This window comes from Cariama cristata, unplaced genomic scaffold, assembly GCF_000690535.1.
Source record: "Cariama cristata isolate BGI_N322 unplaced genomic scaffold, ASM69053v1 scaffold44007, whole genome shotgun sequence".
In the NCBI taxonomy this organism is placed as follows: Eukaryota; Metazoa; Chordata; class Aves; order Cariamiformes; family Cariamidae; genus Cariama; species Cariama cristata.
The window spans coordinates 1-15,080 of NW_009625771.1; the positions used below are offsets into that span (position 1 = coordinate 1).

Sequence of the window (15,080 nt, forward strand, 5' to 3'; positions counted from 1 at the left end):
TTCTATGATTTTCATTCTGAAAATGCCTCTTAACAGCAGATGGAGCTAGGTAATTGGCTTAGATGCAGGGTATAGGTGTGCTGTTAAATGTTTTAAATGCGCTCGATTGTACTGTGCTTTTTAATCTAAGTAGTAAATGCCTAGTAAATAAATAAAACTCTTAGAAAACTGTAGTGTGTGTAGTCTCTGCTCAGTTGTGAGAGACTCAGAATATTTTGGTAATCTTAATAAACTTGATTACTAACTGCTGCTTTCCTTACTGAAGCTTTGTTCTCTTGAGGTTTTTTTGTTTGCTTTTTGATGTGTCTCCTGCTAAGATATGCAAACTTAATGTTTTCGCTTATAGCTTGTTGACCTCCTTTGCTGCTACTATCTAATGTGCTGGCACATGCTAAACAGAAAAAATAGCTGCTTACCAAGCTTTCTGTTTATCTAAGAAATTAACCACTGAGGATATCTAGTGTTGAAGCAGTCACTAGCCAGAAGAGCTAGTCAATTAATATGTTCAAGCCTTTGCTTTCTAAAGGCTGTAATTAAGTCCATAATAAACATCCAGAGCAAAACTTGTTCCTGTTGGAATGTAGATTTGTAAAAGTAAATCTGCTTCCCTTCTTTTCTTTAGGACGGCCTTGGCAAGATTTCGGCAAGCTCAGCTTGAGGAAGGAAAAGTAAAGGTATGATGTAAATAAATGAAAGCTTTGTTAGCTGTAGTCAAGAGTGGAATGCAAGCCATGTCCAGAGCTGTGTGATGGCTGTCAGAAAGGTCGTATGCCAGATTCAGGTATCCTATGGGAGTCTGACATTAGTCATCTGGAAAGCAGCTGAAGTAGGGACGGTATTTTGCAGTTGCACAAAACAGAAATGTAAATGAAATTTTCTTAACTAAATAACCTGTTTAAAAATTTATGTATGTGTGTGTTTCAGAAGTATGTTGGCTTGGCTGCCGGAAAGAAAGTGTAAATTGAACATCACTTAATTTTTTTTCTGTAATGTAGGTAGAATATGTAATAGTTTGGAAAAAAACCCAAACTACAATAATGCTATAAATAGAGGCAGCATGCTGGGCAGAGAATGAAATTTTTTTTTGAGCCTGAAGTTATCTCCTTCTGCAACTACTTTTGCAAATTGATGCAGATACACTTATTTTTACTGCCAGTAATCACAAGGTTTGTTTGGATTTCTTCCCAGAAGAGGTAGAGAAATCCTTTTCATAATCTTGTTCCTTGGCAATATTCTGACAAAACAGTAGCCATGAAACAGAGAGCCTTCAGGATCATCGTGAACTCGAGTTTTGCATGAGACACAACGTTGGCATGTTATTAACCCAACACGTGATAGCTGTGCATCTGCTCATAACTGTCATCAGTGTCATGCAGCTTTTTTTTTTTGATTGGTGTAAGATTAACAAAAAAATGGACTTAACAACTTTGTAATTTAAACACCCCCCCCACTATAATGAAAGAAATAACACCCCTCAACCCACACAGAACCTTAGAGACTAATTCTCAACTATCTCTGGATATTCCTGTACATTTTTCTCTGAATTGTAACTCAAATCGCAAGAATATTTATGTGGGGATCAGGGTGTTTTCAAGAACTTTTTTTGGACAAGTTTATAATTTTTAATTTTGGGTAACTGACAAAGGAGTTCTGGAAACTAACTGAAGTGTCCTATGTTTGCATCTTAAGAAATTATGTTTTACACACAAGTGCGAGCAATATAAAACTGTAAAGTGGAAAATAACAGTTTGGGGAAACTATAGTGGAAAAGATTCCATGAACAACAGCCAGAGAATAAGATGGACTAAAGTTTCCGGTATATTATTAAAAAGCCTTCCTTCATATATATAAAAGGTAGAGCTTTGGAAGGACTGTAGGGAAGGGACAAAATAACTGCACACAGGGTCCTAAAGGTAAGATGAAGTATTAGTTTGTGTGAGCAAGTCAACAGAATGTGAAGATGGTTGGGAAAAAGATGTTTTGGATAAACTGTAATTGGGAGAGTACAAAACAAAATCATCTTGGAAAAAAATTACATTATTTGGGTAGTAGCAATTGAGAAAGAAAGGCGTAAACTTAATAGCTACTTGGAAGACAGTGAATTTTATTTAGATGCTAGTATATTGAAAATGATGATGTAAATCAGCTGTCCTAAATGGAATGTTATTTGTATTGGAGAGAACTGTGTGCTGTTTTGAAAAAACAGGTGACAGATTTTGTTTTGAATAAAATGGATTTTAGTAGATTTTTGTATTCTGTGATAGTTTAATTTGGCAGGGCTGTAAATTATTGTTTTCCGCTTATTAAAAATCGGTGGGAGCAGAAGGCACTGGAGCTTGGTAGCATAGTTGGGGATTCATCAAGCAAAGAAGTTTGCGTGAAATGCTGTGAATATATTGATGCTAGGTTAAGACTTCATGGTGTGTGGCTTTCTGTCATACAGGAACGAAGACCTTTCCTTGCATCAGAGTGTAATGAATTGCCTAAAGCTGAGAAATGGAGGCGTCAGGTAATGTCAAGCTAAAGATTTTTCTAATTCTATAGTAGGTAGAACTTTGGCATTTCCTGTTTAGACAGCCTACTTACAATTTTTTTTCAGACTTTTTCAGTTTGCTAACAGTTAAATCACAGAATAATTTAGCTTGGAAGATCATTTAGTTCACCACAGTGTTCAAAGCAGGTCCTACTACATCAAGTTGCCCAGGGACACGTCCAGCTGAGTTTTGAGTATCTTCAGGGATTTGATTTCCACGGCTTTTTGGGGCCCCTGTTCCAGTGTTTGATGACCACCTTAGTGATTTTTTTATTTTTCCCCTCTTGAATTTAATCAGAATTTCCTTAATTCCAACTTGTGTTTGTTGCTACTTGTCCTATTGTCACACACCTCTCAAACAGTCTGGCTGTCTTTTCTGTACCCTCCATTAGGTAGTTGGAGACAGCAATGGGTTATTCCCTTTTTATCTTCTCTTAAGGCAGATCAAATCTGATTCTCTCTCAGCCTTTCTCTGTACTTCACATGCTCCTGCCCTTATTGCATATACAGCTGTAAAAATGTTCCCTTGTTTTTTAAGCTTCTGAGGTACTATATTTGTGTCTGAATAAAATCTATGTTGATATTTGAAATTGATAGGCTCAGGTCCATTTTCTAGATCAAAAAGCCAACTTAGAAGTTGTATCTTTCTAGAGTTATTTTTTAATTAAAAAAAAAAAAAGGCTAGAAAAGGCTTATTTCTGTGTTCTTATTTAACTAGATCATTGGGGAAATTTCCAAGAAAGTGGCACAGATTCAAAATGGTAAGATTTTTCTAATTACCTTTTATTTTTTTGAATCTACAGTCCTAAGCAGTTACAGTAAAAATCATACTTCAAGTGAACTATAATGTTTCCATTGCATAAATTCTGAAATTACTCTGGTGCTTCTAGTAAGTTGCCTAATTCATTGCCTTTTTCCCCTCTAACAGCTGGATTAGGTGAATTCAGAATTCGGGACCTGAATGATGAAATAAATAAACTTCTGAGGGAGAAAGGACACTGGGAATTCAGAATAAAGGAGCTAGGAGGTCCTGATTATGCTGTAAGTGTAGATTATTTTATACTATATGGTGGTTCTGCTTACAAGTAAAGTGACTAATGAGAAAAATCTGTGAAACATTTGGTTAACCACATATTACTTGGCCAACGTTTATTAGAGAGGAACTTTATTCAGCCCCAAAAAAATGCAAGTTTGTGTTGGGAGAAAGATTTCTTTCCATGATGAGCAAATCAGACTTTTCATTTGGAACAGTGGTTCAAAGAGTCTTGCCTTCCTGTTAAGAGTTTGCAGCAGTGGTCTGATTTTACCCATCAGTAGATGTTGGGTTTTTCTATATTGTATTGTATCAGTCTGTAGAAGGGTTTTCACTTGGCTCACCTAGTTACTGCTGAAAATGAAATAATGACACTAGCTTTCGCTTGCCAAAACGTCAAATGTATGCTTATTGTCAGATTTAGTAGTGCTTGTTTATCTGATACCTGAATGTACTAGTACAGAGAATAAGGCAGAGTTTTTTTGTGAAGGTTAATCTGATATGGGCACTCTGATTTCTGTGGTCATTGTAAATGTGTGATTTGTAGTTAAAGTAGGGAGCTTGTATAAAAATGAGGTACGAGGGCATTTTACTTGTGGGGTAGTTTGAACTGGTGTAGCATATCTCCTTTCTCAATTTTTAAGCTGTTAACATGCCCAGGAAAACAGGAAATACAAGGTGCAAGAGGAATAAGATTTTAAACAATGAACTCTGTTTATTTTCCAGCGGATTGGACCAAAAATGTTAGATCATGAAGGGAAAGAAGTTCCAGGAAACAGAGGTTACAAATATTTTGGAGCTGCAAAGGATTTGCCAGGAGTCAGAGAACTTTTTGAAAAGGAACGTAAGTGAATAGCAACTCTTCCCAGACATGAATCTACATAGTAGTGTATCTTGAGTAAAATGTCTGCTGTACTATGTGAGGAATGCTAGTAACAGCATATTCTGGCCTATGTCTTAGATCAGCTAAATGAAACACTGAACACAAGTAATTAATTAAATGCTATTGCTTTGGGCAAAGAACACCTTTGGCTGTTTGCAATTAAAGAACTGTAGAAAAGAGTAAACTCTGTTTTCTGCTGAGAGTTCTAAATGGTAAGGACTGATGTTCTGTAGAAACTTTCCAGCATAATAGGTTAACTTTATTGGTTAGTTCTAAATAGTACTTTGAGTTCAGGATAAAAAAAAAAAAAAAAAAAAAGGAAGTTGACTTGAACATAATTTTAGAAACAGGAATCAGCTTTCATAATAGAAAAAACTAGATGTAAGTGGGTAAAACTTTATATATAGATTTGTCATAGAATGAGTGGGAGCTACTTGGACCTGAATGTGAGGCAGGCCTACTGAATCAACTCTTTCTTACTTACCGTCTGCAAAGAAAAATTATGGGAAGTACTATGTGATCTAGGGGAGCTTGGGACAATTTTTTAGTTCCTTTCATATAGTAATGTCGCTCAGTACTGGGACTCTAGTACAAGGGGAAAAAAACCCGTGTGCTTGACAGTGTAGAATTGGCACAGGGTGGAACTGTGCAATATGAAGCATCGGGTCCCGTGTTTAAACTGTTTTGTGCAGACCAGAGTAAAATACCAGTACTCCCAATATTGACAGCAGTTCAGATCATGCACTGGTTATTAGCTTAAGGGAGGTAGCTGTAGTTGCTGTGAGGTTGATAGGAACCAGAAATGCACAGCAAGCTATCAAGATGGACCTGGGTGAATGATAGTTGTGTTGTTTCAGCCCTCCCACCACCTCGGAAAACTCGAGCTGAGCTTATGAAAGCCATTGATGCGGAATACTATGGCTACAGGGATGAAGATGATGGTATTCTGGAGCCACTGGAACAAGAACATGAAAAGAAAGGTATGTGAGATTGAAAACCTGCATAAAGCAGTCCCAGAAGAGGCAATGGTGGACTCTGAAGTTAAGATATCTTCCCCCACACACACACCCCGCCCCCCGCGGGTGTTGTCTTGTGCTTAGCTGTCAGGCTTCATCTGTCACATAGGTAACTAAATCACTATTGTGTAAGGCATTTCAGGGGTGAGGGAGCATGCTTTAGAGTTGGCTTTTATCTTACTACTGTTAATGATTTAATATTGTCAGCAAGTGATTTGCTATTGAAGCAAAATCTCCTTTTTTCCCCATATTTTTCATACTTAAGAATGTAAAAGAGTAGGTTGCAGCAGGGAGATCTACGGAACTCAAGTGGTTGTCTCCCTACTTTGTCAAAACTGACTGTACCATCTGTTTCCTGTCTCACCTAATTATTTATCCATAATAGTTTTCTTGGAGATTAGAGGGGACCTTCTGGAAACCCTGAAGTCTAAGTGGCCTATGCTAATTTATCCACATGTCATCTGTCTTGGAATTTCAACACATTTGTGAATATTGTTTCCTTTGAAACCCATACTTTCTCAATAGCTAGTATTTATCCATGTGTCCGCTCACTTAGGTCTCTAGCTTTGTTTCTACTGACTTGCCTGATAAAGACATCAGGATTATGAATCTAATTCCTGAAACCTTTAAAATTCAGCACTGTGTGCCATCTTCTGATATTTGTGTTGCTTTAAACAAGAGGTTGTACGCCACCTTTAAGAGCTTAGCTGTTTTCTAAATAGTTCTCTTAGTTCTTCTGATGAGCATTGTCTGATCCTGGCAATTTGTTGCAGTTTGCATTGTGTGTTTGTTTTATGTTCTCTTCTTCTGAAACTTCAACTGCAGGCAGACCCTCACTGCTCTGTAGGAAGTGTCCTGGTATAGGAACCCTTGGCAGGCTCTTCCACAGAACGCAGCAGATGAGACAGTTTTTGCTTGAGTGATGCTTCTTTTTGTATACAATTATCTCTCTGGAATTAGAGAGAAAAACTTTAAACGATACTACAGGAAGTAACTTGTTTAAATGATTACAAGTTGTTGAGCTTGTAACTGTTATCGGTACCTGGTGTCTCTTGGTATGGTCATCCACTTCTTATATTTATCCCTTCTCCATGTGTGAGATGTTCATAGAATTGTGTGTTAGAGATCATGCCTTGTCAGTTAGATTATGGGAGAAGGAGGAAGAGGGGAATTAAGGGAATAGTTATCTGTGTCCTGCAGCATAGCCTGGAGCCTTAAACCAAGTGAACGGTAGCTGGCTGGCAGACAGCTGATAGCATAAGAAGGGGAGTTGTGTGGTACAGCGCTCCTCAAACAGCCTCTCACTCAGTGTTCATCTTGCACATCTTACAGACAGGAGAGGTAGCTTGTCTGCGTTCATGTGGTTATTTAAGAAAATTATCATCTTTGGTGATTGTGCCTCTTGAAATAACAAGGCTAGAGATGCTAACAGAAACAATAGGTGTACTATTAATGTACAATAGCTAAGATTCTTGTAGGGTCACTTCTTGTCTGGACTCTTGTGGTTTTTACCTTGATATCAGAAGAGTTAAATTTTTGTGAAACAAAGTACTGAAAAAAGCTTCTTAATTTGGGGTACCTTTTCTGTTATGAAACCACACAAGAACTCAGCCATTTGCCACTGGTTAATTAGATCTTGCTTTCTCAGGGAGAGCATTTTAATGTTTAATCTTTGCGAACTAGGAGGAGTGACTGCTGACTTCTATTGTTGTAGGCATTCCGTACTACCTAGTTGCATTAATCTTGCGTGTCCCTAGGATTTTTATACACTGGTGATGTCACTGATTAAGCTTCTTTAAAGCTTGTTTTAGCTCTCTTACTAGCACTGTGCTGTGTAATAAAGATACAGCAGCCTAACAGCTCCTAGCTAGCAGCAAGTTACAGAATTGGAATTATGCACTAAGAGAAATGCACTATGAGATGAAAAGACAGACTTATGTGGGTGGTCACTGTAAGGAGCATAATCATGTTTGTTTAACTACACTGTGATCAACATTGCTATAGCTGTTGACATGCTACGAAGCTGAGAGCACCGCTTAGCCTGGTCATCTGACCCTGTTATTCGGTTCAGAAAGTAGATTGATATTTATTCATGACAGTTAAGAGTCTAAAATGTACCCAAATTAAGGCATTAGCAAGTACCACAATTTCACAATGCTAGCATTAGGTTTTGCTCAGACTACGTTGATATATTTTATTAGATACTACATCAAGATTCTACAGTAATCTGCGTTACTGATGTAGAAGATTTAAGCAAGAAGTTGAAGTCTGTTGGAAAAACTTTGGAAATAAGACCATGCTGCTTTAACTTGCTCTCAGATATACTTGCCATTTTCCTTTGCTAACCAGTTATAGCAGAAGCAGTGGAAAAATGGAAAATGGAGAGAGAAGCACGACTTGCAAGAGGTGAGGAGGAAGAGGAGGAGGAAGTAAATATCTATGCTGTCAATGATGATGAGGTATGTGATGGCTAAGGTGATGTAACATTTCATGTGTCTTCTATGCTGCCTTCTTGATGTAGAGTTATTTTGTGAGAACCTGTTTGCTGCTGTGTTCTGCCCTTCTCTCTTCCTAACTCACAATTGTCCCTGTTTAGTAAAAATCAGTAGTAGGTGAGTACACTTGGTCCAAGTTTAGGGAGCGATGAAAGCTGACGAGTAGGGAAGACTTTTTACTTGAGTGAGAAACAAGTAACAGTTGAGAACTTGTTGCGATTTAACTGTCACTACCTGGAACATTGGTATTTGAAAGGCAGTGTGATGTTAACACTGATCAGTTTTGCTTCTAAGTACAATCTACATCAGTAACCGCACAAGTGGTTTTGTGTACTGTCGATATGTAGCAAAACCAAGGGTTACCAGGGTCTTGTTTATGGTTAGATCCTGATACAGCAAGGCTTTGCTGATGCTGCAGTCAACTGCTGTGTCACCGTTTAAGGGCGGCAGATGCTCTCTGTTAACCCCGGCCTTTCCCAGAAGGGGAAGGAGAGGAGAAAAGGGAGAGAGATTTACGGGTTGGAACTTAAAACAAACTTTAATAAAACAATAACAGTGAAAAACAGTATAAATAATATTAAAGCTAATACTACTAATAATAGAAATAGAAATATACAAAACCGATACTGCTCTTCCCGATGATGACTGTGGGACGGCGTGCTGCGCCGCAGCGGCTTGCAGTGCTCACAGGGCAGGGCGGGCACCCGGACCTCCCAGAACTTGCCTCCACAGCAGGCAGGTGCACGGTCAGGGTCGGAGGGAGGAGAGCGAGCAGAGTCCTGCCAGGATGCCGACCATGAGGGAAAGAGGGTGGACCCCCGTGACCCCTGAGGTTTATACTGAGTATTCACGTGAGTGGGATGGAATACTGCATTGGTCAGTCCTTGGTCACCTGTCCCCTCTGCAGCTCCCTGGGGATGCGACCCCTCTTCCGCCTCCCCACGTGGAGCCCAGCGGAACCCAAGAGAGCCCACAGGGAACAAGCACACACCTATGGGCCTTTCTGCAGAACAATCCTGCTCCTGCCCCAGCAACAACTACAGACATCAACCGCCATCAACTCTGAAAGCGGGCCCTGCCTGAAACCTGTAGTCAGCTTCAGACAAGGCAGTTACTAAGAAAACTTAACTGAAGGAAAAAAAAAAATAAAAATCTACTGAAAGCAGAAATAGTTCTGTTTCAGCCAAACCAGGACATGCTGTGACATGGCTCTTGGTTTTTTTCTTCTCCCTGCTGCCAGAAGAGGGATGTTGCTGCCGCTCTCCAAGATCTGTGAAAGGGGTACTGGAAACTAGTGCTTATTTTGCAGTCTGTGCCTAAGTGGGTTTATCACAAGAATAAAAAGGAGATAGTCTACAAGGTAAAACGGGTGGTTCCTTCAGTACCCTGGTTTATTTGTATTATGATTCATAAGCCCAGCTCTCAGGTGTGAGGACAAAGCAGTACAGAACTATACAGGGAAGCGGTACATATATTTTTAAACCATTTGCTTTCTTCTTGGTTAGCTGGCTCCTCCTTCGTTTATAGCTTTGCTATGGCAGTCAGAGAGATACTGAAGAGGAGGGAAATAGCTTTACATTCATGCCCATGTCACAGCAGAGGAAAAGCAATATGAAGAATGAAATCAGTAATTCTGAAAATGTCAAGGTGCAGGATCTGAACATGATGCCTGTCATATTCCTTTGTTGTTTGGTCCTATTCACCTACATCTTGTGTTTGTAGCGTTGATCATGCTCTATCTGGTTCATTCTGGGAAAACAAGTAAAAAAGGTTTTTTGATGACCTCTTTAGAAAGTAAACTTGATGTGACTTATTTTTCTTTTTTTTTCAGTCTGATGAGGAGGGTGGCAAGGAAAAAGAAGGTGAAGAAGGCCAACAGAAATTTATTGCACATGTTCCAGTGCCAACTCAACAGGAGGTAAGACATAACAAAATTAAGTTGCAGACATGCACTCTGGCTTTTGCAAGACAGAGATCTTAACTTACGGCGAGTCATCAGTAAAAGTGTCCTTGGTTTGTTATTTCTGTGACTTAACTCTGCAGCTGTTTAATCCTCTTGCAACTGCTGTGGAACTCGCCAGAATTATGGTACCATTGCTGTAACCCTTTTCACCTGAGAATTTCCAAAACCTTCATAAGTATTACATAAATTGAAAAGTGGTGTGGTCTTATGATCAAATAACCCTGACTGCGTGCGATATCTTCACTGTGCTTTTCTGCTGACGGACTAACTTTTTTTAATTTAGTGGGATGAGTGGCATGACTTTGAATTGACTATTATATTTTGAAACTGCTCTGGGGTATGTGTTACCTTAACAATGACAGGTTGTTTGAAATGTAACTCAGGGAGGTTCTGGAGTTCCGTATCTTTTGGTAGGCATGCATTTATATCACACAGGTAGCATGTGACAGTTTGTCCCCTGCTGCCATCTTATCAGATAACAATGCTGTATTCTCCTTTGAAGTCATGATCCTGGACATTCAACAAAATACACACGTAATGACTTGTCAAAACTGGAGGAGAGAAATTAGGGTTAAAAACATTGCTCTCTGGCAGATTGAATTCTCTTAATGAAGAGAGCATAACTGAGAGTCAAAACTGGCTTTCTAATACATAACCACTGATTTACTAGCAATCTTTTCTAATTAGACAGTAGTCAGTGTAACTTTTCTCTTTTTTAGTGGCTAATCACTCCATATCTTATGCCTATGGGATTACGCCTTCTAGATTCTAAGTCACAAAAAGCTAAGGTTCATAACGCTTATTTTTGAGAGATGCTGTGTGCCCTTTGGAGAAATATAAAATCATTACTGAGATTAAAACAAGTCTTGCAGGTTGCAATTAGTAGATTTTTAAAGTACATGTTTGTTGAAGAATCACATATTGCTGGCACCCAAAATTCAGGTAAGAGGTTCATAGCCATTGCTAATGTGAGAGGCACATTCACTGAAGTGTTATTTCAGGGGTGTGGACTAGTGTGGCGTAACTCCACGTGTTCTGCACTTGTTAAAGCTGTGTCGGAGAGAATTGTTTGAATCAAAATTCAAGTGATTGTACTGAGAGTAAAATAAAGTAGCATCTAACATCCTAATTAAAAAGTCTAGGAGCATAGATCTGAAATGGAGGCATCTATTTTACTGCTTCTTTTGACTTCCGTGAGCTTCAGTTGAGTATTAAGAAAGATACTCCTGGCTTATCTTAATTCAACTTATCTTATCAACTTATCTTAATTCAACTACTTCTGCTCTAGTACACACCTCTAACTTTCACAGTCTGTTTCCTGTGTTTTTCTTCCTCCTGTCTTAATGGCAAAGCATGCTAGATTTCAGCATCTCAGTTAAGCTGAATGTCATCCTATTTTTATATTTTCAGATTGAGGAAGCTCTTGTACGGAGAAAGAAGATGGAGCTTCTCCAGAAGTATGCCAGTGAAACCCTGATGGCACAGAGCGAAGAAGCAAAAACACTTTTAGGACTGTAACATTGCACCAGTATGTCCTGTTTTTTGTATAATCCATCTAAAAGCAACAAGTTCATATATTCTGGTAGCAAACACTTTTAGCTCTGAAAGTCCCTTTGGATGTTAAGGGTAAACTGATGAAGTTACAGTGTGTTCTGCAGAAGGAAAACCATAATTTTGGTTTTCCAATAGGATGGCTTGTACTTCAGTGCTGTAAAAGATCAAACCTACATTAACTTGCCTCGACATCTTCAGCAACTGTTCAATCCTTTTACTTTGTAAAAACGGTCTGTGCAGTTGTGGCTTTTACAGACAGAACTGCAAAGCCAGTGACTCCTTAAATCCTGAAGGAAAACTAGCTGATGTTACTGCCATTCTGTCTGCTGTATCCTGACTGTAAGTGTACACATCTTTCTCATGTTGACTTTTGATGAGCTCAGTCCAGAAGTAACTTAACTCTGTTATGCCTGGTTAGTTTCCCAGAATGGCCTAGAACCTCTTTAGAGGTACCTTGATGGCAGATCTTCTTGAGTGACTTTGAAGGCGATTTGGTTCTTTAAATAACACATGCAATATACCTAAAAGCTGTTACCCTTTTTGTGGTTTGTAACCGTGGCTGGGTGAATTGCTTAAATGCTGGATATTTCAGCAACTATTGTAAATACTTCCAACTTTGCAATACCTTGTTCAAATACTTTTAGTAAAATGTATTTGCAACCTGATGTCTTGTTTCATTCTAGCTCTAAGGATTGTGTGCTTTCCCTAATCGTAGCCAAAGAATGAGATCGTAAACAGCCATCCATGCAGGGATTCAAGGCTCTGCATCCCCTGCTGCTCTTAGCTTGTGTACCCCGTGACAAGAGGCAGATTACAGCAGAGCCCGTTCAGAGTCTTATGGGTGACTGACATTGTTATACAGGTTTGAATGAATTAAATTTTAAATTGGGCATCTGCAGCCATGGAGTAGAAGTGCTATCTAAGGAGTATAGCATCTAACAACCAGTAACCATGTCTGGGACTATTTAGAGTTTTTTAGGTGCTCTTAGTTCAGCACTATCTATTGGAAATAATCCACTCCAGAACAATCAAAGCTCCAAATTCCAGAGACAAGCTTTGTCTTACTTGATGTAAATGATCAGACAAAAAAAGCCTTGAAAAAGTGGAAAGCTTAGGTGCTGATTGAAAATCTTAAAAAGAGATCAAAATCTCAAGTATTGCTAGCAAGCAGATAACTAACATTAAAACACACTCTTCTCTCTCCCTGTTAGCAGCATAGCTTTCTCTGCTTTGTAATAAAGCAGCAAATGAGTATGTTTATGAGCTGTAATAATTTCTGTGCTCTGAGTTGGAAGCATCTCTCCAAAGTTGGTTTTAGTTTTTGCTGCTGCCCCTTGAGTGTTTTCTGTTCTTGGGTTTAGAGAAGGTGACGTGCTTTTATCCACATGATATCTGTATTGCTGTAAAAGACAATACTGTTCCCAGAGTTCCTTCCCTGAAACCCTTGGCCACTGAGAATGGAAAAATAGGCTCCTTTCATGTTGACTGTGCTAACAGGTTTATGGTCTAGCAGTACTGGATCAGACTAGTGTACTTCGCCTGTGGAAAAGATTAGTGTGTGAAGGGTAAAGGCTTTGTTGACTGTTACTAAGCCACTAACTGAGTCCCTGGAACTGGATAAATTGGCAGGCAGTCTTTATCACGCTTAGGACTGTTGACAACCAAACCGTCCTATGACTGGGGCAGGGGCGACACAACACCGACAAAAAAATCTGGAGCAGCCAAATGGGCTTGCCAAAAAGGTGTTTAGAGTTAAAGCTCTGTTACGAACAGCCCCTTGCCAAACATGCTTCTGCTAGACTCTACTTTTTTTTCTTTTTTGTTCAGTACAGCAACAGGTTTTCTTCTAGGGGAACTGTACTTGGAAGAGGAATGCTATTCTTGCTGTAGATTTGCTAAACTATACGCTAGAGATAACCAAACTAGATTTTGAGAGGGGAAACCTGACTAGTTTTTATGGCCTGATACAGCCTGGGAGTTTGATAATACCAATGGTTGATCCCTTCTGTCACTATATGAATCTATAATGTAGAAGACAGAAAATAAAAGGGTAGAGTGACATCAGGGACAGAGTGATAATGACAGAAGGCATAAAAAAAAAAATAAATGGAAAGAGAAAATCGAGACATGGTAGTAATTGGATTCATGTTCAAAGGAGTAGCTACCAGCTCTGAGCAAGACCAATATAATGACATAAATAGAGAAGTTTTTAAGGCAGTTCTGATCTCTGCTGACCAACACAGAAATGGAATAAATGTACAAAAATGCAGTATGGAACTGTGGGATGTGAATTGGCTGCCGCTTGAACCTGCGGTACTGAATATTCGCTCTGTAGCTCAGAGTGCTAAGCATTTTTAAGCTGAATGTTCTTTTTGGATGTATCTGAGCCAACAAATTGCAGAGCAATTATTTGCCCGCAGTGGCCTATAGCAAAATGCCTACGTTCTGCTTGCTGCACAGGCTGTTATGTTGCTGGTGGAGCTGGGAAGCCAAAGCCAGGAAACTGTTTTTGTAGTTTGTCCCAGAGAATGAAACAGTGTGTAAGCTCTGCATTAACTCTTACTTTGCGTGTGCAGCTGTACTTAGACACGTGTGTTTCAGGCTTATAGCTCATACCATCTGTGTAATGCCTCAGCCTTGAACACATCAAGGTTATAAAATAAATGTCATTTTATACATGCTTACATACAGCTTGTTCTCTTGTCTGCTTCAGAGTTCTGCCCTGTGGGTGATCCTGGCTTGAACATTGAGGAGGGCGTAACCTCCCTAATTGTTCTGTTCTCTGTGTCAATTTTGGCTGCCTTTTGTGTGTTGAAATGCATTCGATTCTGTTTCATTTGATGGCAACCACATCAGTGGTGCAGATTGAAAGACACCTTCTTTATTCTTTGTCTCGGTGAGTGCAGTGCAATCCCTGGAGGAGCAATTTCTCCCTGGAGTCTGAGGGTGGTGAGGAATATCTGCTGGCGGTACTAGGGAATAAGTGGATTTACCTAATCTGTATTAGCAGATGAGCAAGATAAACAGAGATAGCTGTGCGGAGTATCCATTAAGGGATGATGTTTTGTGCTTGTTCTCTCAAGTCTACTTGCTGGGAAATGCCATTGCAATACAGATCTAAGATATTGTGTTTGTATATATAGACGATTGATTCCTAAAGAACCAACAAGAAGGTCTGATGAGGAAAATGTAGTTATTTCCTTGATAGAAATGTTGTGCTACTCTTTTCCTTTGCTGCTAGCGTGGTACGACCTCCTGATGAGTTTGAGGAGGGTCAGGCAGCAAGAGCTCTCCGGGTGGCTCTTGGGCTTGCTGCCGGCCCTCAGCCCTCTCCTGCAACAGGGCTCGGAGCTGATGCCTTGGCTGCTCCACAAACGTTTGCTGGGTACCGCGGTGTAAAATGGTGGCACAAACCCCGGGTGCACCCGCGTCAGTAGGAAGCGCTCCAGGTTTTGTGCTGCAAGCCGGCTTGTTCTGTGGCTGATGTTGGCTTTGTGAGGGAGGGGATGTTTGTTTCTGCCCTTACGGCCCATGACTTGCGTGTGACGTTGCTTGATGAGCTAATCCTTGAGGAGAGCGGTAGGGCCGGCTTAGCGCAACGCA

General features: G+C 39.7%; 1 protein-coding gene across 1 annotated transcript; it reads left to right on the forward strand.

Annotated features, from left to right (window-relative positions):
* Positions 1-622: 622 nt before the first annotated feature.
* Positions 623-11,553, forward strand: LOC104156645 (pre-mRNA-splicing factor ISY1 homolog; the record flags this gene model as incomplete). The annotated part of the gene is made up of 9 exons (XM_009703728.1): positions 623-674; positions 2,444-2,509; positions 3,252-3,294; positions 3,462-3,574; positions 4,293-4,410; positions 5,307-5,429; positions 7,815-7,924; positions 9,792-9,878; positions 11,334-11,553. Coding segments are annotated over 9 exons (820 nt in total), but the record flags the coding sequence as incomplete, so codon positions are not given.
* Positions 11,554-15,080: the final 3,527 nt, after the last annotated feature.